Source organism: Echinococcus granulosus (assembly GCF_000524195.1).
Source record: "Echinococcus granulosus chromosome Unknown EG_S00091, whole genome shotgun sequence".
In the NCBI taxonomy this organism is placed as follows: Eukaryota; Metazoa; Platyhelminthes; class Cestoda; order Cyclophyllidea; family Taeniidae; genus Echinococcus; species Echinococcus granulosus.
This window is the reverse complement of record NW_020170471.1, coordinates 81,288-108,582: the sequence shown is the minus strand read 5'-3', so window position 1 is coordinate 108,582 and position 27,295 is coordinate 81,288. Positions and strand designations below refer to the sequence as shown.

At 42.8% G+C, this 27,295-nt stretch overlaps 2 protein-coding genes across 2 annotated transcripts; one reads left to right on the top strand and one right to left on the bottom strand. All coding sequences in view use genetic code 11, as the record gives it.

The window, feature by feature from the left end:
* Positions 1-1,005: 1,005 nt before the first annotated feature.
* EGR_07934 (Exocyst complex component 6) lies at positions 1,006-14,981 on the bottom strand (the record flags this gene model as incomplete). The annotated part of the gene is made up of 10 exons (XM_024497183.1): positions 1,006-1,283; positions 2,529-2,729; positions 4,635-4,833; positions 7,950-8,351; positions 9,192-9,675; positions 10,153-10,520; positions 12,639-12,901; positions 14,010-14,292; positions 14,332-14,589; positions 14,634-14,981. 10 exons carry the CDS (start codon positions 14,979-14,981, stop codon positions 1,006-1,008), a joined length of 3,084 nt encoding a protein of 1,027 aa, XP_024348381.1.
* A 2,676-nt stretch (positions 14,982-17,657) lies between these two features.
* Positions 17,658-19,406, top strand: EGR_07933 (Phosphatidylinositol transfer protein alpha isoform; the record flags this gene model as incomplete). Its single annotated transcript, XM_024497182.1, has 7 exons — positions 17,658-17,674; positions 17,743-18,061; positions 18,272-18,346; positions 18,419-18,577; positions 18,640-18,735; positions 19,163-19,285; positions 19,362-19,406. The coding sequence occupies 7 exons, from the start codon at positions 17,658-17,660 to the stop codon at positions 19,404-19,406; spliced, it is 834 nt and encodes a 277-aa protein (XP_024348380.1).
* Between the last annotated feature and the right edge of the window lie 7,889 nt (positions 19,407-27,295).

Here is a 27,295-nt window from a genome sequence, read left to right as displayed (position 1 = left end):
AATAATATTAGAGGTCTTGTTGGTTTTTTTTCCCAAGTCGTCTCTCTTGGTTGCTCTGGTTAAGCATCTCCCCCGATGGGGTTCGTGTTCACACCCATACCTCGCTGTTTTGGTGGTCATTTTGTAGTGCGACTACACTGCTTCAGTCACTTACAACTGATGCATTCATTCATCCATCCACCTAACAGTAGGATCTTGTGTTCTACCTTTTTTGTTCTCGATTAATCTCATCTTTATTATCGACATGCAGAAGGAGCTGGTAGACTGATAGATCGTGGAGCACCTAAATTGAGATTCGGAAAGGCCGATTTCATTTACATCACTACCTGCCTTGGTCTTGAACGTGTCCGGGCCACCTGCAAATAAGGCGGACATTACTTACCAGCAGAGAAACTTCGACAGTTCTTGCGTTAGCCATGTCTCTGCCAGATGCTTACGGTTGCTTGTATTGAGTAAATGCATCTCTGCGATTGCGATGGAGATCTTTTCTACAAGCGTTGCATATATACAAAATCTCAATTCCATTATTCCTATTCGACGTCACAAATATGTGACAGGTGTTATTAGTAAGTTCCTAATTTCTGTCCTTACCAAACTATGTGGTAAGCAGATTATTGAAGACAATAACTTGAAGATGTGAACTGACTTTCACTGTTTGAAGATAGGATTACATTTTTGGCCTTTTAAGTAGCATAGCACAGATCTTTTGTGGAAGGTAGTGACCACGCTACCTCTGAAAGCCTCAAGAAGGAGTTTACAAATCCATTGCCTTTGACATGTGTGCGATCAGTGAAGAATTTTTTTATCAAATTCGAGAGTCATTTCAACTGTCACTTAAGATCACACTGCACTAGGAACTAGGTTTTCAGTCAGGTGTCAATGTCAGAGCATAATCGTGGGTTCCGAAAGATGTGACAATAGATAGTGGTGAGTTTCCCTTGTTTACTAATTTAAAGGTTGTCAGATTGCCACAAAAGGTGATGCGGCATTCACTAAAACTCTGGATCATAACTTCTTTTGGGCTGTGGTGGTGTACGTGGCGGTAAAATCTCCGCGACTGTGGATATGCATTAGGTCACAGACCAACAGCCAGACACGGCACAGTTCGTTATGGTACTCTTTCTCTTCTCCTGCTGAACCCGCATAGTGTAAGAAGTTGGTTGCATCCGACGGGTGTGGTTTGGGCTTGTCTACTTCATGATTCGAGTTGGAGTCATCGCAGAAGTTGTGCGTTTGGAGGCGGTGAGGTGCGGTGCGATGAGCGGTCGTTGAAACCTTCTGACCTGAATGTGTCTTGCAAAGGTTGATTCCGATGGTAACGTAGCACTGGAAGATGCATCAGATTAAAGAAAATCCTTTGTTCTTGATGATGGTGCAGAATTCGGTGCCAACACTGACTAAAGCATTTAGCGATGAATATGCCAAGTGTCAAAAAAGCATCCAGTCATATTTAAGATGAACGATGACGACATCAAGTGGGAAGGGGGAAGAAAGAAGGGGGAGGGAAAACTGGTGGTAGAAGTGAAAAGGATGGCTGTCAACTACGCGCCTTGCAACAACAGCTGACGAAGCGGTTTGAAGCCCGTCAAAGTGCCCTTCACTTCCCCCAAGTACGCTCTTCTGGCAAATTCATCGTTCACGTACTTGAGAAACGGCAAAGACAGGCAGAGCCAGTCACTCCGTCCACGCATCTTTTTATTGAGAGTATTTGTACTTTAAGTTGCGATGGGAAAGTGACAGTGCATCTCCCTAGCCTTCGAATTTCCTTGGTGTTGCAGTTATCTTTTCTCCCCTTCATCCTAAAACTATTACATAACTACAATAGACAGTTGGCAGCTGAAAATGAAGTGGAAAGGGAGGCTCGCAGATGCTGAGCAGGGGTGTTTTGGACTCCAGACATGTACCATCAAAGGAACAAAACGTTCGCTTAGGAGGGCACAACTACCTGATGCGCGTTGCAGTCTCATTTATGTACACCTAGCCATGAGACCGCCAAATGGACATGTTGAAATTTCGACAGCAGCATCATTATCACACGCCCCCAATTTTGATTGATGAATGGGAGCCGGGTTGTATAGAGGTCACGAAACCGACAACACTAACCATCATTCTCCCAATTTAACTGCCCCCAGAGTTAGGGATATTGTTTGCTAAGCAATTCACGGATCGACGGCCGTCATACATTAAAATAAAGCATTACATTCTTAAGGCAAAATTAACTAGGAAGTCAACAAAATCTCAAAGAGATAGAGACAGATTCTAGAACCACCAACGACGATTTCCGAGGCCATTGAGAAAAAGAGGTTAGTAGTCCTGGTTTGATACGAACGTCCCTGGTGATATCTGTTTCACCCTCACCAAAACCCTACTCATCGCCTTCAAAATTACCAAGTAGTCTCACCACCACCATCAACATCACACGAGATGTTCGACCATTAGGTATAAAGAAAAGTATTCAACAAAGATAGAGCAAATGAGCAAAACTGTAATAGTATGGAATGTAGATGAAGTGAGGGATGTCTAGAAACGTCTGGAAGTAGTGGGCGCGGATTGCAGATCCTTCAGCTGACGAATGATGTCGTCGAGACGTCGACGGTGCTCTCGCCTTGGCCGCATTGAGGAGCCAACTAGAAGAAAGGAGGGGGTACTGTGGCGTCGCTTCGCCGACTCACGAATGCATTCCAACAGTGCAATTGCTGCTGCCGGAGTCACGCGCTCATATGGGTTACCTGGAGGAAAGAGAAAGGTGAGGGTCGAGTTAATAGAGCCGCTAGGACATTAGACGGGTGAGGATATGTGATTAGCCAACGAACCCTACCGATTTTGTCATGAAGGAGTTAGTGGTGTGAGACACTGAATGCAGTGGAGCCAAGATGGACGGTTGTTTGTTGTTCGTCGTGGTAAGAGTATTCAAAGTAGGGTTGCTAGTCGCTGAGAAAGAAGCGATTGTTGGGAATAATCAAGGATCCAGCACCGGAAATGAAAGTCGTGTTGTGACCTAATTTGAAATATGAGTTCGTCCCTTGATGCAGAGAAAACGCATCAACCTATCGAGACGGTAAGGTTCGCTTTATTGTGCCCGCCGCCACCTTCTGCTCAATTTGAGTCTTCGTATCCTCAAGAATCGTATGAATCAAGTGAATGTGATTTAAGCTTGTCCACTTAGTATCACATTCAAGTCTCAAAAGTGCCTCGTCAAATTTACCGTGTAGAATTTGGAGATGGAATTCTAACAGAAACAGCCACAAAAATGTTAATTACAGTGATAACGATTCATTCAAAGATAATAATTGAGAACTGAGGCGCTACTGACACCTTCATTCAACAGGGACACAACTCTTAGTGAGAAATTACGTCTACAGTACGCACACCTTCAAAACACGGTCTTGCAGGCATGAGGTAATAGTGAGGTGGAAGTGGAGAGGAGCGGATAGAGTGAATCATTTGGATCGTTCGTTCGAACTTACAATACAAAGCCATTTAACATCCCAGATCATTTTGTCAGTCAGCAAATCATCCATCAACAGCGTAAGATGCGTTTTGATAGCAACCTGAAAGAAGTGAGGGACAAATTGATGGACTTTCAAACGTCTGGACATCTTTTATGGCAAAACAACCATCCACTTTACGTCTACCGCTACTTTCCCCTCCCCGACTTCTTCTTTCTTCCACCTTTCCCCTTACAAGCCTATTGTCTCGTCATCATTCACCTTAAATATGACTGTTTTTACCGATACATGACATCATCATCGTCAACTACTCTAGTCGATAGTGACATGTTATTTCTCACCATCATGCAGAACAAAGAATTTTCCACACCAGAGTCAACTTTCACAAAGGTCTTTCAGGCCAGGAAGTTCCTGCTACCGCGCATCACATCGCCCCTCCAAACGCACGGCTGCCGTGGTGGCTTCACCTCGACTCGTGAAGCAGATAGGCCCAAATCACATAAATCAGATGAAACTGACCGCTTCCGATGTGATGGTTCACCAAGAGAAGAGAAGTAGCACCATACCGAACCGTACTATGTCTGACTGATGGCTTGCTACCTGATGCATAAGCACAATTGCAGAGAAATTACCTACTCTTTCGTCACCACAGGCCAGAAGAAGTCATACCTTGGTAGTGTACCGAATACCACATCAAAACTTACTTCTGACTACTCGATACGTTATTTCCAAGTACACAAAGACCCCTTTCTTGAAGATTTGATAATAGCCCTTGCTAAGGAACTCCCATTGCATAGATTTACCAAGGCACAAAGAGAACTTTGGTAGAAAAAAAGGAAACACTGTAGCAGGGAAAAAAATGTTAGTTTGTCACAAATACCCGCGCACCCTATCTATATTAAGACAAAAGACAGTGAGCCCAAAAAACACGACACTATCTGGAGGTAGTACCCGAAAGAGCTAGCTGAAATGGCAGATGGATGGCGAAACAGCTGTCGCTCAAATGCTTTATTCCATTTGCACGGTACAACTCCACTTATGGTACTCTATCCACAACCAATCAACCAACTTTTGGCGATGGCTCAGGAAAAAAAATTTGGAGCTCTCATTCCTCTACTAACCAAGTATGCAAATTTACTCCAAGAACTTTTGAGACTAGCATTAAGGGGAACTAGTCAAACTTACCGGAGGTTTTGCCGTAATTGGCGAAGAAGACACTCCAGTCATTGTTGCGCACCAATTCGAGAAGTTGACGCAACTCACTGAAGATAAGGAGGAGGATGGACTTATCGATGCCCGGCACTGGGTTGGAGCGTGCAAATTTATCACACTCCGCCAAATCAACCAACATTTGGGAGAGCGCCGGCTCCACCACCATTTTCACCTATCCGATAGAAATAACCGATTATTTACCTACTTGACTAATACTAATACGCCCCTTCCAGTCTCAAGCTCATTTACGCTCTTGATTCCAGTGCAAAAAGTCTCCCAAGTCTTTATGAAGTTTACAGAAAAGCTACCTTCCTTCCCCTGGGGCGTATAGTGTCTTGTGAAATGACCTGAGCACCACATTGCCAGTAGTGGGTCCACTTCTGTTGGTTGTGAGCTGCCGCAGACGGGTTACAACAGAGATTCAGAATGGCGATCAGTACTGAAGCGATACCGAGCCTGAAAGGCTCGAAGCCGTTCGTGAAAAAGCCATTTACAACAATGCCATGAATACTTGTAGACGACTTGATACATCTTCAGTCGATCAAAAATGAAAGTGGATAAAGCGTACAATCTAGATTTCCTTTCCAACTAAGTACGAACTTGCTAAGAATCCAATCTTTGCAAAACGTCGCCTCAAAAAAGCCACAATAATCCAGCTTGGGCTACCCGCAGTTCCATCTCACCTTTATTCCCCAATTGTCTATTTGACATGTAATAGTCAAAAGTCAAGTAAAGGTGATATCACCTTGAGAAATACCATCAAGAGAACACGAAGACTGAGCTAGGGGTGCAAATCTTTCCACAGAAAAGAAGGTTTGCGACAGTATGCAATGTCAAACTCTCTCCTGCACTGTCGTATAGCCCAGTTATCATTTCAAGGAGGCAGAGCTCACACGGAGTGGATGGCTCGAAGATAACAAATGCTATGCTTGCCATACATCCAAAAGTCATTTCTGTTCACAAATAAGTCAGTACATTACTTCAGCGTCCACGACTTTTCCCTCTCCCATTCGATGCAGGCATTAACCAATTGTTTAGCCATCACCTACCTTAGCCATGACCATAATTTGATCTTAACAATGCATACTTCTTCATTGTTTTCAAGACTATAGAGTTTTTCCTAATGCAATGCGTCCACTTTTCGAGTAATTCATCATCCCACATTAAAAAAAATGAAGTGAAATATGAACAGACATGTTTAGAGGTAGGCTTTTTGCTTCCCTTTAGGAGGGAGAATGTTTTAGGGAGGCTGGTGATAGGCACTTTCCCATGCAATGCACAGAGCCTACAACAGGCGAGAAAAAGGCGACACCACACCTTAGTGACCTGACGCCTGTGTGCAAAAGGAACTCTCCAAAGGCAACAAATCACTAAATGCAAGTCAGCTCATCTCGGAGCTGCCAGGAGTGTGCAGGGAAGGTTAACCAGTAGTCACAAGAGAGCAAAGTGGAAATTAGCTAGTTTTTTTTGTTTTGCAAATTGTTTGAAATATAAGTACATATGAGGACGGGGAAGCCTTCACCTGCCCCTGCAAAAAACACGTGACTGGAAAAGTTGCATCCTCTTCAACATTAGCAGATGTGATTCACTTACTCTGTTGGCAAGACTAGCAGAAATGAAAGTAAAATTTACATACCTACGAAACCTAGAGTGGAGAGTCTTTTTCCTCTTTGGCTATTGAAGAATTAGGAGGAAGATTAGGATAGAACCAGGACTTCTGCCTTTACAAACAAGAATTAAGCAGCAACAAAACCATTTCCCAGCTGCTTTTGTACACATTTCCAGCCTTTAAATAATAGCTGCAGAGGCCAGTGGAAGGATTAATCAGGTATAGAAAGGATACCTGATGTAAGTCAGCATCTCAAGATTCCACACCTCCATGGCTGATTCTGTTCACCGATGTCAAACGGAGATTCACCTGTAGTGCAATTCCGTCAAACGAGCAAGTGTTCCACCTGCAGATTGAACACTGAATGACGGCGAGACAGTTGGATATGCATCCGAAATTGGGACCACCACCACTATCACAGTCGAGATCGTCAGTGACGTAAAGAAACACGGCTGGCTAGTGATTCCTTGAAAATTTGAAATCATTCAAGCCAATCGTGTGTTTGATCACAGATGAGCATTTCATCACCTACCTGCACTGTAATCCAAGACTTCAGTGAACACAAGTAGATACTCCAGGGCTCAGATTTGGTACCTCCATTCACTCATGACCAAAAATTATTGTTTGTTGTCTTAATTGAAAGTGTGGAGGCTGAAGTGGCCCACATATAGCATGCGTTCCTGTTATCAGCAGCGACAGTAGTAGTACTAGCACGTAGACCACGCTTGCCTCTCACGACAGCCTATAGTAGCACCACGGTAGCTAATGACAGGAAGGATTAGGTGGAGTAGTGCCTCCCATCTCATTCTCAAATGACATTTTTTGCATACAGGTTGCGCGGTACGAGGTCTTGTGTTGCCCTTCTTCCCTGGCAATGGCACTTTCTGATAAAATCGTGGAGGTCTACTGATTAAATAAACGTCATTCATACCTATTGTTTGCCTTTCAGCAAATAATTCAAGGAGAACAATTTCACCTGCAGTCGATCCCACACAAAGCATGTACAGCCTCCTAAGTGTGACTTGACATTGTAGAAATTTAGAACGGGGCAGTAAGCAGCTCGTCTGGAAATGTATCCAACGAAATGTTCGTTGCAATACGTACAACAGTCCACTTTTTACCAAAAAACCAGTCAGAAAGTCAGCAAACAATCCATTCTCAGTAGTGCGTTTTTTATAACTTATGCAAAGGAGTGAAGAAAAAATCGACAGCGTTTCATGTTGACCGTTATTTGTTTTTAATGCAGGACTTGCGGATAGCCTCGTGCATAGAAGGTACCACCACTTTCCCTTCGCGGATGACGTAGGAGCAAATAAGTTGTTTCATTATCACTGTTGTTAAATAAGACTGCGATTTCATTGTCAAAATGCTATACGAGAGGTGTCTGCAGCAGGCAAGCCCAAATCACACCCAACAGACCCAACCAACTTCTCACGATATGAAATCGGCGATTCAGAACGACAGAAAAGGAGTGGTGAACTGTGTCGATAGTCTGACGCCATTTTTATCGATGCTTCGCATCTCATGCACAAACAACCGCAAATCCTACAAATTTTGTTGGTCACCTGTTTTTAATATGGCGGAGGGTGAGTGATTAGTCCCATAGATGATACGTATGCTAATCAATGTTGTCAACAAAGGACGAACATACATTGCAAATGACAACAATCAAAACACACCTCAGGGCCCATGAGGATACGCTGAAGGATCTTCACAATATACTTGCACGCTGAAATGCAAGCCGTGTGAGCCACCTTGGGAGGGAGGTGGGTGAACGCGGTGAAAGTAGAGCTCAGCCAAGCCATCATGTCGACCATGTACTCACTGGTTCGTAGACTACTGCTTTCGCTCAAGGCGTTCTGTAGTTGATCGAGGGATAGGATACCCTCCCCAGGGCCCCCAAAGATACCATCGTAGGAGGCAAGGCTGCAGAACTCCTCAATACGCGAGTTCAGGTGGGTGTATATTTGGGTTTCGGCACGTGCTCGACAGTCACGAAAGAGGGAGACACCGTAGAGGTGGGAGCGCGAGGGCTGCACTTCGTCGGGCTGGGAGGTCATCAGGGCTAGTAGGTCTACAGCCTAAGAGATGAAAAGATATCAGGTGGTTATCGCTGGAGACGAGATTTTTTTCTCTTGGGCTCTAGAGGTAAAATGATGCACAAAAATGATATTGACAGCAAGCCTGTCTGGTCAGGAAATGATGATACCTTACCAGCTATAAAAGTGGCTGATCCAACGGACAAAGAATTATTTTAGAAAACTTTCCAAGGCTATATAACGCGTATTATGCAATCCTTGCTAACCCATTTTTGTGAAAATATACTCATCCTCAAATCGAGAACATGCTACACAAATTTTGTCATTTTAAAACCTAACTAATCTACTTATAGCACAATTTGGTGCAATCAATTAACCTAAACAAATAAAGAATACACGTCACACATTTGCGACGCCAGTAGAGGACATCTATGTGGAGCTACCTTACATTGTTTTATTGGATAAATTGTCTCACATACACCCGCTTACGCAGAAAATGCACTTGCTGTAGAGAATTACGGGCAGAGCTAAGCCCCACAACGCAACTCCAATACCACTTAACGAGTAGATCCATGGAAGTACATGAAAGTGCACCAAAATTAGCGGAATTACTGCGTGACTGGCTGGTGGTTTTAAGATGCTGGAAAACCAAAACGGAAGTATCCGTGAAGAGCCCCAATGATGACGTCTATAGATAGAGTGGAACCACGTAGCTGAAGGAAATTCGAGTCTGCTCCGAACCGAGTACTAACCTTCCACTTCCCTTATGCGTCGGTAATAAAGCTACTTCCGGATCGGTAATGTCCAATAACGCGTTAAGGGATAACCTCGAGAGCTGCAGTGTTCAGTAAGAGTAATAACAAAAGTCCACCATCTTTTCACCTCATCATCCTGATCTTCAACCACCGCGGTCGTAGCTGATGCTAGTGAGAAGAACTTGGGTCTTGCATGCTTGTGTAAGTACGTCTGCAGGTGTTCGCACGCGCCCTCCAACTCCGACAAATTGATCGTTAGTTGAATGAGTCGCAGCAGATTCTTCTCCGCTGCTTCCAGGGTGGTATTGAGAAGAGCGGCGAGGCAGTCAGTGAAAAGGACATTGGTGGCACGATTCAAGGAGTCCTCTAACTCCGTCCAGGCCATATCGGCAGAGGGCCCAGCGATGAATTGGCCCGAGGCGTCGATGTAGTCACGCACCGCGGCGTAGATTTGGGGTACCATGGGCGAGAAGACTAGGGAGCGGGGGTAGGACTGCGAGGTGAATTCTGCCGACTGGCAGTAGGGATAAGCAGCCAGTTCGGGAGTTAGGTCGGATGCAGACTCCAGTCTAATTGCGGTGTAGTTGTCGTTCTTAAAAATCTCCTCGAATCTGTAGAAAAAAACCTGTTTTTAGTCACTTTTAGCCTTTGGTGAGTCAATTCCGACATGCTACCCTTCAACCATTACGCCTTTCTGTTAATAATGGAACCGCTTCCAGGTTTACTTCCCCTGTCACCTCAAGAGCTAATCGGTTACGTGGGACATTCAGTATCCGACGATGTAGTTCGGGTTGAAAGCGAAATGTACCAGAGTTGATGCTGAATGAACCTTCCTGGTTCTGGAAACTTGGAAACTTTTCATTCATTCCTTCCTAACACATCAAGTCATTGCAGAGAGCTGTATCATTGCCGGATGTAACTAGAGTGTTTCAGGTGGATCGCACCGACCCATCCACCTATCAAATCGAAGGAGCGTTATGGATGCTACCATCAGACTGGGAGAATACCATCCTAGAACAGTCAGCACAATCGAGACACTTGAAAGTCATGAATCCCTAACCAGTGCTCCTACCCGACGCAAAACTCACCGGTTTTTCCATTGATCAATAAGTAGATGGCTGAACTGCCTCCTCACCGTCTCCACCATCTCATTCAGTCCAGCTGTGTGAAATCCGAGGTTGGCCATAGTCCTCTCAAACAGCACACAATGGTGTTTAAGACTTAACAACTCCCCAGAGGTGGTGCAGCCTGAGGCATTGCGAGTGATAATTTTGGTCAGCCGGGGCACTAGTGAGCCCCACAGATCGGTCAGATAAGATTGGTAGTAAGAGGCCGCTGCAGCTGCACCGGCTCCTACGCCTGCTGCAGCGCCTGGCATAGTATGGCGTAGATAGTCGTCCACCAAGAAGAAACCCACCACTCGACTGAAGAACTCACTATAGTTCCGCAGGCTTGACTGAAAGGTAACGCAAAATGTCTATGGACTTATGCATAAGCAATATGCAGAAATCTGCAGATCTACCTTTGATTTAGACTCTTAGCCATGACGCTGACAACATCAGTAGGATGTGGAGTTATGTGTTCAAGTATTCAACAACCTGTGTCACATATATGTGACAACCCACTTCTCTTACCTGAGTCCGTACGTCACGCGTGTGACACACTGTTATACTGAGCATACCAATTAATGCATGAAACGATTTTCTCACGAAGATATCGTCTGTGAAGAGGCATACGCAAGGTACTACTTTACGTTCGCTCCAAAAACTCCAGTGGAGAATCCACCATCACTGTCCAGGTGTTTTCTTACAATACTAATGAAGCCAACATTGACCAATCCATCTGCTGCTCAAAGAACAGAAAAGAATTAATCGACCTTTTTGGACCGAGAGAACAACTTACATCACCTTCCTCATTGTAAATTCAAACAATCTATCTGTTACAGAATTCGGCACAGCCGCTCACTATGAGGTGATAAGGAATACCTAGGATATGCGTAATGCTAGACTTGGATAAGAAAATCCGGACGTGACGCACATTTGATGTATCAAGGAACTGCCTTATTATGCAATTGACCATCCATGACTTCAAGTCTGGATAGATGTCACCAAGACGGTAAGCTAACCCTTCAGTCATCATCCCATTATTGTAATCCTCACATAAAGTAAGACTAGAGAGCTGCAAGCCGAATACGCCAGTGGCTGCCTAAAGACCATATGATACCTGAAGTAGGCAGGTGATACGCAAAGTTCAGTGTCTCTTGAACGCCTGTCGAAGCGACACAAGCTTTACAGCTTTGGATAGTGCTATCGAAGTTTCAGGGAAGCGCCTACCTGCGGACGTTTCTGAAACATCCAAAAGAGCACTATGGCATGTGGAGGGAACGTATTGAAAACATACCCTTTTTATGGAAGAAATATTAGCTGACCAAAAAATTGTTCATTTTTCGGTAATACCACGCAGCGATGACTTACTGCAACTTCGGAGAGAGAGATTTGTAAAATGGAAGGAGCTGTTTATATGCCTCTATTGCAAAGCAAGGATGCGCACCAGTCCATCGGTACGGAGCTCCTTATTGTGTCCTTTGCTACTTTTCTGTCATTTTGAAACTGATGTATGTAAATTAAGCTTGCCTGCTTGGGGATAGAGTTTACTTCGATTCAAAAAAAAACTCAAAAAAGCTGGACGAATGTCAGGAGTGCTCTGCTTTTGTTACTACGTAGCAATTGGCTTTGAATGTACCGAACCACGCACAGACAACACAGATTACAAATAAAAAGGGCTGAGCGTAATGCAAATAGCTAAAGAAATCCCGTTGAAGATCTATCTACACCCAAGACTTTTACAAGTAGACGAGTTTGAAAAGCACAGAGGCATTATTTTGACCAAGCAGAGCGATTAACAATCACAGGGGAAACTTCGAGATTCAATACCCTTGAAAAATTCTCGTATAATATGCGTGTTCCACGGTTGTAGGGGTCACATGCAAATTTAAGTCAATGTGGCGAATATTGATAACGTTTGTAAGGGGAAATAAAGGCGACCTGAAACGAATGGCAAGATATAATCTGGCTACCAACCAAAACACACTGACAGCGTTAGATGATCTCTCAAATTACAAAAATAGACAGGTGAAAGGTAGTTGATCGCGTATTATGCGAAGAATCAATTCAATATGACCCCAAGCGAGAGGTGAGTCGGTGCTACCACCATAAACCTTTCAGTACCATACCAAACATAGTGACAAAAAAGAAGGAAAAATTGCTCTTCAGCTCGCCTTAACAATTCTTAGAACTAACAACCATGTCGCACGTCCGAAAAACCGCCATATCGCTGAACAAGGTGTTGGACCAGTCTCTGCGTCAATGGATTTGGCAGTTATTCTACGAAAAATTACTTCAAATCTGACCAAGACGGAGTACAGTGAACCGAAGATTGTGGAAACAGTGTAAACAACAGTGGTGAGATCTCATGAGTTTACAGATTGTTGAAGTGCCAAAACTGGATTGCTGGATGAGGGTGAAAACAAAAGAACTTGACAATTCAACAATTAAAGATGATGTAGAAAACAAACCTGTTGAGATGGCGACAGACTAAGAATGAGCTGACATTGCTTTCGCCGCTGGGTAAAGTAGTAATGCTCAAACTCTGACCTCTCTCCTGAGACACTATGGATGTGTAGACATCGGTAGATAGGTCCAAAGTTGATCAAATTCTCAATGTTGTTCTTCGCACTGCGCCAATAAGCTCCACTCCCTCCATCAACGCCTTTTCCATCAAAGTCGACACGTTGCTTTGAAGCCTGGATCAACTCTTCCAGCTCGGCCTCCACAACGTCTTTGAGAATGGGAAAGATGAGAAAAACGAGTAAAAGTAGATCCAATAGATGTAACCATGGGAGATAGAACAAGAGGGGCTATACAACATGATTGCAGCGACTGTATGACAATAGGCATGAAATGTCCAATACCATTACCAGAGACTCCGTAGCGGGATGTGCATTTTCCACCTCCCATGGTTTTACCTTCACACCAATTACGTGAAATTCCATCAACAGCCCCTCTTTCGTAAACTTACGACAGAACAAACTTCATACTCGTTCGAGAGTAACCCAGACGCCAGTTGAGGTGAACCACCATTACCAAGACTCTTTGTGTACACATTTTGAAACATTAACGGAGTGTACAAGCAGAGTCTACCAGCCCGGATAATTACTCGGCTTTACTACTCAGTCATGAACGATCCTCTAATCATTACTCCACGAGCAGATTTGGACGCATGTCTCCGTTACCTTAGCACCGACCTCCCATCTGACACGTGACTTGTTTGTGAGTGAGACGAAAATGAGGGGAATATCGTACTCAAATCATTTACCCATGTTTTATGCTAACAAACCATAATGGATTTTTCGAACTGTCCGCGATACTCGACAAGGAACTGAGGAGCTATACAAACTCAAAATACACAAAAGTACTCTACCCTAAACGATAGTGCAAAGGGCAATCGGCACACAAGTTAAAAAAAATAATGAAGACTACAAATCAATGGTAGAAAGGGAAGCAATTAATTTTAGACCTAATACCACACCAAGAAACCGTATAATGCATATTTAATAGCAAAAGTTCTATATTGGCGGAATTGCTATAGTGCTGGGGCACGAAATGTATTTTAATTAAGTCAATAAGCCACGCCTTTGCTGGAGCTAATCAAATTCACAAATGACGTCAGTAAGACCATAAACTCCAACGAATTTTTGAAGTAAAATAACGGAGAGAAAGGGTGGGATGGCACAAGAAAATAAAAAGCAAACCTTTACTTCCGTCATCCCAACCAAAACAGCGACTATTGTGCTGGAGACAGCCAGAGGCTAGAAGTAAGTGATTTTCGAGAAAAAAAGGCACTTCAAGAGAGGTATTTTAGCTACAAAAGGGAGTAAATGTCTTACCTATTCGATTAAGCTGAAAGGTATTGTTCAGCTTAACCGTTGCCTGCGGTTGTTTTGATTGCGAAGATTCAATATCTGAATTATCACAATCAGAGGAAGACGTCTTCTTTTTGTCCACTTTCATTTCACCCCCGGTCTTTCCGATGAAAGCTTCCGGATTACCAAAAAACTCTTCACCCATTCCCATCTTCTCTGCGGTTTGGTGTATAGCGATGGCACCAAGACGAATGGAGTGCTTTCGAACTTCCTCCAAAAAGTCCGTCAACTGAGCCAAGCTGGCCGACTAGAAAGATGTGGCTTTTATGTCAATACAAGGACTTACTTTAATCTCTGCCCTCAATTCAGGAATGCGTTTGGCAAGGACCTGAGAGAAGGCGAAGGATTGGATAGACTTGAGCTGGTAGTGTTCTAGGTATTCAAGGGACTTAAGAGCATGGTAGTATCGACCTTCTGAGATGCACTTCTCGATTTTTTCGTATTGATCTAGAACGGGCAGACTTGTTCGAAGCGCCGCAATACATTGATCAATGCGGGTGATTGTTGCGTGGGTAGCTGTAAGAGCTTCGCTAGACTCGTTTAACTATAGATCAGAGTTAGACAAGCGAGTGTACAATGAAGCTATACCTTTTGGACACTGCTCTCAACATTGGCTCGAATTTGACGGAGAGTTTCTTGTAACTCTTCTGCCTTCTCTTGCATCAGCATCAACTCCTGAACGGACTCAACAAAGCTCTCGTAATTGTGACTACAGGTTTTTTCAATTTCTAACTCCCGATCAGCAACTCTTTCGTCAAGACGAGCGATAAAATTGGCAATAAGTTCACCGGTTGGACCACCTTGTCCAGCTTCATAGGCAGCCACTTCGTACTCGCGTAGCTTACGAATGACACTGGCACAGGAACCGCTACTGCCAGATTCTAATTCGTCTAAGAGGGCAGAAAAGTCTATGGATCCTAATGCAACCTCAGCCATAGAAATTCAAGGCAAAATTAAATTTGATCGAGACGTTTTATGACTTTATCCAAGTTTTTCCGGTCGCTTTGAAAGCCGAAGGACTTTTTCGGCATATCAGCACAGTTCAAATGCAGTTTTACCGCTTTGGTGCTCTGGAAAAATTATTACTTAAATGCAGGATTACCTGACAATTTTCACACGAACTCCTCAGTAATGCAGAGGTCCTTAATAAATGGGAGAATTTGAATTTTTCGTAAACTATCCGACTAGAAGGAAACCAAGCTAAAGGCACGCGCTGCCATAAAATACAACACGCACCGATACCACGACTAACTTCCGATGATATATGGAGGATGCGGATTGATCTGCGAATAGCTAAATGTGCAAGAAAGCAAGATTTTAGCCAATGAATAATGAAAAGTGGTGAGTAAGATCCATTAAAATGTCATCAAGTATTTTGTGCAAAATCAGAAAAGTTTGTATGTGAATTTGCTTATTTGCTTCACAAGAAATCGTCACCACATCACATCACTCATGGCGGCAATAGCGAAAGACCAGTAGAATTCAATAAATTAATAAAGGTTCTACAAAGCCTTATAAACGACTTTCGAAATAGTCAACCTTTCCCAAAGGCAGTTGTAGACTGTGGAAATGTTTTGATTTATTTTTTTGATTAGAACGTTGCCCTTCTCCTGACCTAATTTGTTCAAAAATAAAATGTTAACTACCTAGCCATAACAGAATCCAAATTTCATGTTATGAGCCACCATTCTTCATTTGTTTATAATTAGAACGCGGAATTTTGTTTAAAGGCGAGCTAAACTTATTAGTACTCCTAACATTAAATTGAAGTTTACGAACAGTAAATACACTACTCCGGTTACTGGGTTAACTCTCCGTTTTGAGATAACTATCACTCAGTGCTCCATTTTTATACCACAGTCCCCAACACGAATATATATATTCGACAAAGTGTGGCTGTAGGCCCTTTAGACTTTTATTGAAGACGAAAGAGCCTAAGTACCCGGGCAGAATGTATGTATGAGTAATTTAATTAGAGTATGGCTATTGGCACGGCTCGGAGGCCAGCTCAACCTGCCTATACACAGTGGTCAGAACCAAGAGTTAAACACATAGCCAACATACTGCATAGCTCCAATTGTAGCGTCCCGGGACTCCCTGAAGACGAAAGAAGACAAAATACTCGGGCAGAATATATATATTCAGCACGGAGAAGGTGTCTGGGCTATTGGCATGGCCCAAAAGGCCAGCCCACCCAGCGAGGTACAAGGGGGCTAATTCGAAGTACAAAAGTGGCGCCTCACCAGAACCGAGGGATAAACCACTATCGTATTACACCAATACTCTTTTAAGCTTTCCGATTTAGCCATTACTATTTGATCGGTGTTGAAGAAATCACTCATGAGCCATCTTTGTCAGCCATCGAATTGTTATGCAACTGAGGAGCTACCTCACTGAAACCTCATTTAACCCTCTTTAGGATTCAGATGGACCTTTAATTCCATTCGCTATTGGAACTGGAACTGCGGAAGGTAAAATATTCTAGCCATCACGTTTGTCCATGTTTCGTCAGAGGAACACTGACCCAAAATTAGAGTTATGTATCAAGACACGGCTCACACATAGTTCCATGACAGTGAAGAGCTGTCTCTAATCTTCCTTCCTATGAAGTTCTTGTTTTAGAACTGTCTTGTACTATCATTCTAATTTCTATCCTGCTGGTGAAGACGTACAGCAATTATCGTGATATCTAACAGAAAATGTTTTGGTGCAGGCACGGTGGACAGCTCTGCAGCAAGGCTTTTTAGATGGTCCATGGCTAGTAGTTTCAGGTAGTAAAAGTTTTCTTGAGGTTCGCGACGTATGGTAGTTGCTGCTATTTGAGGTCACTATCGTCCTTTTCGCAGAATATGCATTTGTTCTACCCCAATAAGGTTTATCACTTAGCAGTAGAACTCAAAAGAAGTGTCTTTAGGATGGGATTTGTTTTTCGCTGTTAATATTGTAGAGCCCCATGACTTCCTTGAAGACTGATAAAGCCGTAATACTTGGTAGGAAAATTGAAATTTGACACATGGCAGGACTTGGGGCTACTGAAAAATCCAGATGCCGGGATAGGTAAAGTGGTGAAAACCCTAAGTGGCGCTTTTTCCGATACCCAGCAATGTATAACAGTACCTCCGCTGGGAGTTGTTTCTTCCAGGTCATAGGTGATGCCTCTGAACTTTGGCAGTACGAATATGTGCTTTTTTCAAGAAATATGAAAGCGCTGCAAAAGTGAATTTGTTGACCTGACTGTTCAATTTCCTTAAACTTTCATTTCCTTATGTACTAGTTGTTAATAAATTTTTTGAGAGTTACCTAATAACACGTCTTAGTACCCAATAATTATGTTCGTGTTTGCATAACTGTGGTAGCAATCAGTCTTTTCAAACCTTACTAATAAAAGTTATTTTTCATTTAATATACCACGAAATAAGGCCTACAGGTGGCTAAGATGAATCATTTGCATGCAAAAGACTTGGGCATGAGATACTAGATAATTCGTTCCTTTTTCGATTTTTAGGGGAATGGATTTTTTTGAACAATTTTTCCCTTAGTTTGTTTGACTAGTACCAGCGTGAGTTAATGCGGCCTCTTTCGCATTAGCGCCCCCTTTGTATATCTGGCGGAATGATTGTAAAGGAATAGTGAGTGTTCTGCCTGTTTATCATATATTCACTGAATGTATCCACTACAAATCTTTTTTTGTATAAAGTCGTGTGATTCTGCCGATGACGGTTGAGGAGTATCAAGTGGCCCAACTTTGGACAGTTATTGAAGCATCCAAGGACGAAACGGGTGGTGGCGACGGCGTGGAGATCCTAGTGAATGAACCCTTTAGCCTTGGATCTCAGTACGCACCAGAAAAAGAACTTCCAGGTGGCGGAATCTACTCAAGTGGACAGTATACACACAAAATTTACCACTTGGCCTCCAAAGTTCCTAGTTTCATCCGTCTTCTAGCCCCTGGAGAGGCTCTTAATGTTACGGAAAAGGCGTGGAATGCGTATCCGTACTGCAGAACAGTGATCACGGTGGGTTTTTTCGCTACATTTAACCGAAGTCTATTCGCGATGCTATTGTCTTAGACCCCATTGTTCTTACACTGCTTTTATCCGATATTTAATGTTTTGAACTTCTATTGCAGTTAAAAACTGCTGTAGTCTATGTTGTTGAAGTTGTTGAATTTTGAGTCAATGTGCTTGGGTGTTTTTAAGCTGCCGTCATGGCTTTTATGTTTACAGAATGGCTACATGAAAGATGCCTTCTTCCTCAAGGTGGAGACAATGCATGTCCAGGATAAAATCGACATCGATAATGTATGCTTATCTCCTCCGTTTTTTAATCGTTCTTTGCCAGTATATTTCAAATAGTTCCATTTGCTTATTCAGGTGCACGAATTGCCTCCGGATATGTTAGCGAAACGAGAAGTTATTTACGTCGATATTGCTGCTGATCTGGAAGGCGGAGTCAGACCGGAATGGGATCCAAAAACGTTTCAGTCCAAGACGACGGGACGTGGTCCCCTTGTTGGACCGCGGTGGTGGGAGGTAGGACCCTTTTCCCCTTATTCAGATTTTATTTTCTTTATTAATTCTATTCTTTCTTATAGAAAACTGATATGCCAATAATGTGTGCTTATAAACTTGTGACCTGTAATTTCCGGTGGTTTGGTATCCAAGGTCTCGTGGAGAGTTATATTGCCAAAGTAAGTTTATTAACAAGGTTTTCATTATAGTTGAATTTGGGCGTATGTTAAGCCGCTGGCTATTGGTCATATAAACATTAATTGTCGCTTGCTCCTGCCATCCTAATTACTCCAATCTCTAGACCCATTGAAAAGGTCTGCAGTATTCTCTTTATTGTCTCGGGAAATGTAGAGTGGGACAACGGATTTTATCCCCACCAGTTATTGGTGCCTTGTATCGGTGCCTAATTTCATTGTTTTCACGCATTTTGATCATTTCTTCCGTTGACTCTACATAGCAATCAAAGGCACTCATATTTTTGATTCCTGTGACCTTGATCTCGCCATGGTATTGTACACATGGCGTCAAAGTATCCTCATAAGAAATAAGTTGGATCGCGCCGCAACTGAGCGATCAATATCATTTTTTATTTAATTCCACTTTCAGACCGAACTGAGGCTCTTCCACACCTTCCACCGTCAACTTTTCTGCAATATTGACAAATGGCATGGGCTTTCGATGGAAGATATTCGTCGAATGGAAGAGCAGACTAAGTTGGATCTCGATAAGGTGCACGTTCCCCTTCCCTCTCAGTGTTACCTAAGTACCTCTGTTTAATAACGGACTTTTCTCCTCTTCTTTACAGCAACGAAAGGAAGGAAAACTGCAAGGCACAATAGAGACAAAGTAGAGGTGAATGCTCGCTTGTTTGAAGGCTTTATTTTCTGATCTGTCCCCCTCCCTATTCTTTGTATCATGTCATGTTCTGTTGTAGCTGATAATTCGAATCCTGCGTGTGTTTGTGTGTGTGTGTGTGTGTGTGTGTGTGTGTGTGTTTAGGCTTTCCTAACTTTACACATTTATTGTCTCCCTGGCTCCTGTCTTCTCTGCTTATCATCTGTGACTCAATATCACGTGAAATGATCCTTCGTATACTTGCGGAGGTCTGTAAGTAACTGTGAATAAAGTGTCTTCGTGCTAGTACATGCTTAGACACTTCGTTTTGAAATGAATTACTGTTCTTCAAGACATCTGTTGAATTGTTTCTTGTTTCTTCGTCTGATAATCACGAGATTGTATAGAATCATGCAGGTGTTTGTGTTGAATTTTAGGTACTTGAGTGGCAAGTACACATTTCGTGGTGTCTCGTGAAGCGCATGATTACCTAATCCAATGCACACTTCGATTTGCGTTTATCGTCCCTCAAATGGTGCTCTTACGACATCTCTTGTTTATATAAGTTGGATGAGTACATTGAAACGCAAAAGTAGGTGTATAATTAGAAGGTATTTCCACTCCCTGTGGGTAAATTATGTCTTGATTGTGAGAAATACTTGAGTTTGAGTTGAAAGCAAGGATTGCCTAGATTTGCCGTTTTAGTAGCATTAGATCACATGAATGAGATCGAATAAATAGGTTTTTTTTTCTTTATTTTTCGTGATTTTATTGCTTCAAAAGTTGGGAATTACCATGCACAAATCTCAATTTAAAGCTTCCCGCCTAGTGCTCTAGATTTATAGACAGGATATTGCTTTGGTAAAACAGCCACTCACCGGGCACTCCTCTGCCTATGCGAAAAGTTGCTGCCATGTTTTACATAAAAGTTTGGAACAGTGTCCGGTCCTTGTCAAATCGTATCGTTAAATTAGTATAGATGTTCTTCCTTCCTCCTTCTCCTCCGCTTTAAGAAGTTTTGGCACGGGTGTTGTTTCTGGATTCGATGAATCATTCTCAGTGGCTGCAGATTCACTAAACTAAACTGTAGTTGTTAGTGCTAAAGCTCTGTTTTTTTTTTGCGTGAAATTCTCTCTTATGCAGTTTGTATCTTACTAACTTTGAACAACCTGAATCGCGGCCACTCCAATCACATTAAAGTCGCAAAAGTCACATTTTAATAATCTTTTCAAAGCAGGCATGTTTTTCTACCTGATCCTTATCCATTGCATTCATTCGGTCAGTCTATTAAAGGAAACCGCTTGCTTTAGTATTCGCATTTTATCATGTGTTGTGTTGGTAAGCTCTTATGAATCCACCCAGCAAATCCGCACGTGATTATTTTTTGTTTGTCTGCTAAAGTGCAAGCCGAAATATCATGAGAATTTGCCACCTTAATGACCACGGTGTAGTTTTTTTTCATCCCGATTTAAAGTAGCCAATCTAAAGCGAGACTAATGTCATAAAATGTTAACACAGGGGCAGGAAAGCGGCAAGGGGTGAGTGCAGGCGATCAACCCTTGCAATCAACCTGCGACGTTCCAATCACTGAGGCAGTATGGTAGCTGACTTTCTGTGTGTCTTGCGTAAATGACACCATAGTTTCACTGTCATGACGTCAATGCTCCTAAGTATACATATAGAGTGTGATTGTATTTAAAGTCACAAAAAGAAAGCACCAGTTGCGATTCAATTTTGGGAATTCAACGTACTTGACGTGGAATCAAAGCTGGTGGTAGTGACTGTATGTCTGGCTTTAAACAAAGTTGATTTGGATAATGTGAAGTGAGGGTGTGATTAATCCGAAGTGCAAACTGGCATCAAGGTCACATTGTCCATATGGCTTGGGAAGGTAACAAAATAGCACTTTCATCGGTAGTTACGTGGTGCATAAGGGTGGAAAAAAAGCAACATTCCCTCTAGCGCAATTCGACTGCAAAGTCGGCAATCAATCGACCAACTCGACAGGAGGATGTCAGTGTAAATAAAACTTCATTATCACGAAGGTGAGTTACAACATTTGTTTCCAGTTGCCTCAGATCTAGTAAAGTCACTCTGCCATCATCATGACCTTTCTTATTCACCCAAGTAGTCTTCCAGTTGAGGTGACAGAAGGCTTTCAGTTTCGGGATTGTGTAGTCGCCGAGTCCTCCCCGAAGCTGTCATGAGGTGTGCTAATACTGAAAATGGTTTAATGTTGGTGGGGTTTGGTAAACCACCTTGTTAAGACGGCAGTTGAAACGCCCACGACCGATTTGGTCAAAACATAACCCCTCTTCTTCCGCTTCCTCCTCTTTCGTCGTGGTCATCTCTGGCGCTAACTACATTTGCTCTTCTGCTTTGGCTAGTAATTAGTCCTCATGTGAACGATAACATGACGACTCCAGACCTTTTCAAGAGCTCTGTCCACTACTTATAGCACATGTAGTGGTTGGTTCGTTGATCTTTTCAGGGTTTCTCAACATCGTGCCTTCTGCTATGTAGGTGAGCCACGTCGCGGAGGCATTCACTTGGGTCATCGTCTCCACTGCTGCACGATGTTTCACAGCGAGCTCACACTGTGTGTGTATGTGTGTGTTAGTCGCCTTCCGTAGTGGCATCTGTCCAGAAGCAACATCAGGATGAGGGCTATCATATTCTTACACCACAAAACAGGTGGATTAACTTGGATCCATATGGTCAGCCTTTATTTGAAGTCACTTGCTATTCCTTGAAACTGGTTTTCGCTAAGGACGCACCCACTTTCTCAATCTCCATGTCGAGATTGAGATGGAGATTTCGACCCGGTTAGAAAATAGACATCCAGTCGTTCCTGCCGAGTAGAATTATTCCGACTTCATGTATGCACAACAGATACCTTCCTTGTCCAGTGTCTCCACTGAATGGCTAGACAATGACAACTGTTGCTATTATTCCTTGTTTGAATTTGCATCGTTCACCGCTGCCACTAAGGCTGTCTCAGTAGCGTCACTTTCCACGCATATCGCAACAACCCAAGCGAGTATGGTGGAAGATTCACCATTAACAAGCAGAAAGCCTGAGGCTCTGTAGATGCATCCGGAAAGACATGCCCTGAAGCGAAAGGACAAATCAAGGTGAGTGAGGATGTCACTAGAAACTTGGTAAAGTGCAGATTGCAAATCGGTGACGTGGAAGAGATTACTTCGGCTTGCGTCACCCCTCTCTACTTTATTTGCATATTTTTGGTTCACTTCACCTATTTTTGAAGACGGTTTTTTTGTGATCTTATGCGTCAATAATTATGCACGATTTAATAGACATGCTTGACCATTACTGACAACGACGTCCCGTCATCCCATCAACAAAGTGAATAAGTGTATCTGAGGGGAAATATAGACCGCTTCACTCAAATTAATGACCCTGAAGTAGTTTGTGTGTAAGATTTAAAGCAACTTGAAGGCAAACAGGCTCATTCTTCTGTCGCAGCATCATTAACCGTTTCTCAGAACGCATTGATCTGCCAAAGAGATCTGACTACCCCTGTGGTAACCAATCCGCTGCTACGCGGCGATGCCTTGCGTACAGATTGACTTTTAAAGTACACATTCGTGGGTGGCTAAAAGGACAAACCTTTCACATTAATTTCTCCGGACAGGTTGAATAGCTTTAAAAGCGGTTATTACACTTTGAGAGGGTAGGTTTACCTGCTTAAAAGTTCTCGAATGGGTAAATATGTTAACTGCGATTTCATAGGTGTGTTAAAATAAGTTGTTGTCAAAAAGCTGGTGCACTTTTAATGGTAGGCGAATGGATTGGGGTCAAGGTGTCAGCTATTTTTCAGCGCCTCGGTGCAATAGCCTTATCCATATAGAGTATGTAGCATCCCTATGTTTGAGGCGTATTTAAGCGAATGAGACCTAGGTGAAAAATTTCATAAAACCTTAAAGCAAACTGAAATACGCAACGATTGTATAATTACACGATTTAGCAGTTTATTATAAGGAGAGGTCGATTGGCGTTCTATGGATTCTTTATTGCTGACATCGGGGTGACATCACCAATAAAACCCGAATCTCTGCAGTGCTCCTGATCCTCCTTGGACTTTGTAATAATCTGAACCGCTCCACGGTAAGGCCAAGGTGCTGTGCCACCGAACAGGTCAAAACCTGTTGCTTCCATGTGCCGCCGTTACCTGGCTACAATTTCACATCCTCGAAAATTTGAGACGTTTCTCCGATATGCTGGTAATAAACTTGGCTTTTTTACCTACTTGTTAACTTTGACTTAAAATGACAGGATTCAAGAAAGTTAAAGAAAGCATTGTTCAAATTCTTTGGCGAAGGATACACCTGGAGCAGAAGGCATTTTAATGTTTAATATGGAATCTATAATCCAATTTCGCAAGGGATTTTGCACAATTTATTATCGTTGCCCATAAAAAATGGTGACTTTGTTCATTTGGTTTACAATTCTACGCCATCGCAGTTACAATATGTAAAACAAATTGCCATAATTATGCCTGAGGACGAATTCGTCATTTAAAACAAATTCGTGAGAGTCCAATTGTTACTTTAAGCGTTCATGACGTGGTGTGGGGTCATTTTTATTCCTAATTTCAAACAAATGAGTATTTGGTTTAAAAAACGATTGCTTTCAGCAAAACTTCGAAACCGTTGTTATATTTACTGCTGGTGTCACACCTCTGTGACGCCCCGGGCCTACTAAGTTCGGCATTACCAATAAGGGATACGTAGTCCTTATGATCCTACAACAATCTTTTGCACCAAACTATGTCGTAAACGGATTGGATGAGATTTTTGCAACAGTACGCTTTGTACAGGACATAAGAAGAAATGTGGATGCCGTCATTGGTTAATCGCGCATATACATTTAGCGTAACCAGATCGTAAATGACGATTTCTTCGAGCTCTAAAGTAAAAATTTTATAATCTGTACTCGAAGTTAATAAGAAAATATGGTGCATAATTCATTATACCTCGGTGTAATTCATGGGGCGTAGTAAAGCACAAGCAATTGTTGTATGAATTCATTAGAATGCGTAACCTCACCTGCTGGTAGAAGCTGACGGATGCATTTGAAATGATTCTGCCTGCCTCATGCGTGTAGATGGACTCGGCTCCAGAGCTGGAGAGGTACCTCTTAAATTTGGCGCTGCAGTAGGATCTTCCTGTGCGTGGGTAATAAACCAATTTGCATTTACTGTCCCAAAAAATTCTAAGCCTTGCCAGTTTTATTTCCAAACGGAATTCTAATTATATTTAATATCAAATGACTGACATCAATAAGGCAACTTAAAAAACTGGCGCATGAATTGCCTAAAAATGATGGAGTGTGAGGAACAAAAAAGAGCGCCTTTCTCTCACCCCTTGTTTACAGAGGAACCCGCGGGAAGTACCCGTCATAATAGGTAGGACGTAAAAACAAAGCCTAGCCCAACATTGCAGACGTGATTGATTGCGATCCTCCGCGTTTATTTACGTATAAGGCAACAAGAGGAACCTCCTTCAGAATCGAACTAAGTGAACTAAAAGTGTGTGAATACGGTGACTAAGTTAAAATTCTCATTTATTACATCTTCAGCGGCATCCTCACTCTCCTTGGTTTGCCATTGTGCCTCACAGTATGCCTTTCTAGGTATGTCCACAGTCTCTCCGACCTGCCTGCTAACAGTAAATCTCCCACCATACACAGTTGGCTTATTACGATCCGGTGTCGAAGATATCTAAGCCGATGCTTGACAAATTGGGTACGTACATGGTGAGAACCAGTTTCGAGGAATGGCAAGTGACTTCAAATAAAGGCTGACCATATGGATCCAAGTTAATCCACCTGTTTTGTGGTGTAAGAATATGATAGCCCTCATCCTGATGTTGCTTTTGGACAGATGCCACTACGGAAGGCGACTAACACACACATACACACACAGTGTGAGCTCGCTGTGAAACATCGTGCAGCAGTGGAGACGATGACCCAAGTGGATGCCTCCGCGACGTGGCTCACCTACCTAGCAGAAGGCACGATGTTGAGAAACCCCGAGAAGATCAACGAACCAACCGCTACATGTGCTATCAGTAGTGGGTGAAACTCTTGCAAAGATGCGGGGCCATCATGGTGTAGTTCGCATGGCAACCGATTGCAAGTCAAAGCAAGAGTGGAGGTGTCAAACTTCGTAGGCGATGATGGTGGAAGGGAAGAAAGAAGAAAGGAGAGGAAGAAGTGAGAGGGGTCATATTAGTGGTCTGATCTGCCATCTTGACAGCATTAAACGTGTTTTTGATATTTTCACATCTCAGGATGATTTGAAGGGGGACTTGTTTACTACTTAACCTTCGAACCGGCGATTTCTTTGTTACTTCTACTTGGAGACAACATAGAGACAGAAGAAAGATAGTGGAGTGTACCAGATTACAATGACAGCAAAGTTAATTCACTGAGTTGGAGGGTAATGGAAGTGAATTCCACCCTTCTCAAGATTGCTCACAGAAGTGATCCACCTACAATCCACCTTCACTCACTACGAAATGCGTGATAGTGACCAGCGTAAACGTCAAACATCGAATCCTAGTCCACTACTTCAATATTCTGGGATCCAAAACTTTTTTATTGCCACCACAAATAGAGGTTTCGGGAACTCCTCCGTGTGTAAACAAACCGTAGGTACGGTTGTCATGACCTTAAAAATACACCATTTGGGCAGCCATGTTCAACAAGGACACGTAGCTTTATAGGTCTGAAAGCAGGCAGGTAAGGCCAAATCACGATAGGGTTTTATCAAACCCTATTACCATGGTGATCACTCAGTGATCTACGCCTTTTGTGACCTTAGAGGGTACACACAAGATTAAAATGACCGCATGGAGGAAGGACAGTAAAAAGCATTGAAAATCGGTAAGACAACTACTAGAAAAGTGTCTGAAAAGGCAGGGGAAGAGTTAGGGCCAAATGAGGGGCGTCTGGGAAACGTGATTGAGTCGCAACTTCGCCTCTAGTTAAAATAGGCGGAGAAATTGAAGATAACCATTGATTAACGTCGGTTGAATTATCTAGAAAAGGCAAGCCTTTTCCTGACCTTTCACTGGTGGGACACTTGGTGCAGAAAAAGGAAGAAATCGAAAGGACAAGCGATAGAGACGATAGAAACGCCATTTCAGTGGGCGGGTGGATTACGTCTGATTGCTGTAACCTTGAGGTGAAAGAGCCTACGTAGTTCTGAAGAAAAGGGACAATCCTGACTATCAAACTGGACACTGTTTCTGCTTCAGCCGAGTGCAAAATTTACATAGAAAACGGGAGAAAGAAGCGCCAGATAGGACAACGCTAGTCACCACTTCTCTGAGGCGGATCAGCATACTTTAATTCCCCACTGGGAAGCTGTATCCAGGTTTGATCACGTGTAATGATACAATCCAGAGAATACTGACTCCTCTTGCCAAAACACGGCCATGCACGAATAAAGATGCCTATTTTGAAGTCTTCTGGTTACAATGGTTGGAAGTTAGACATGATCCAATCTCAAGCAAGAAAACAGCTGCATTTAACACACTCAGGTCAATACGAAGAACTCGAAAGCGTAATGAGAGATCTTTCGAAAGTGAGTCACATGGTTTAGTTAAGGTCATGATGATTGGTAGGGCATAGGTGACGGGGTACCAATCCAGAAGAATGAAGAAGCGCAAAGATCATGACAATCAGATGAGTGTAATGCGGTCTTAGTAGACCCTTGGTTTTTGAGGCCTATTCAAAGCGAAACGAAATCCACACCAAGTTTAAGGTAAAAAGCAACCCAGCTCTGACAGATTTATTCACAGACAAGGTAACCAATGCTTAAAAAGAACAATCGATGTCAACAAGTAGATGAGATAAAGAAAAAAAAGTCACAGAAAG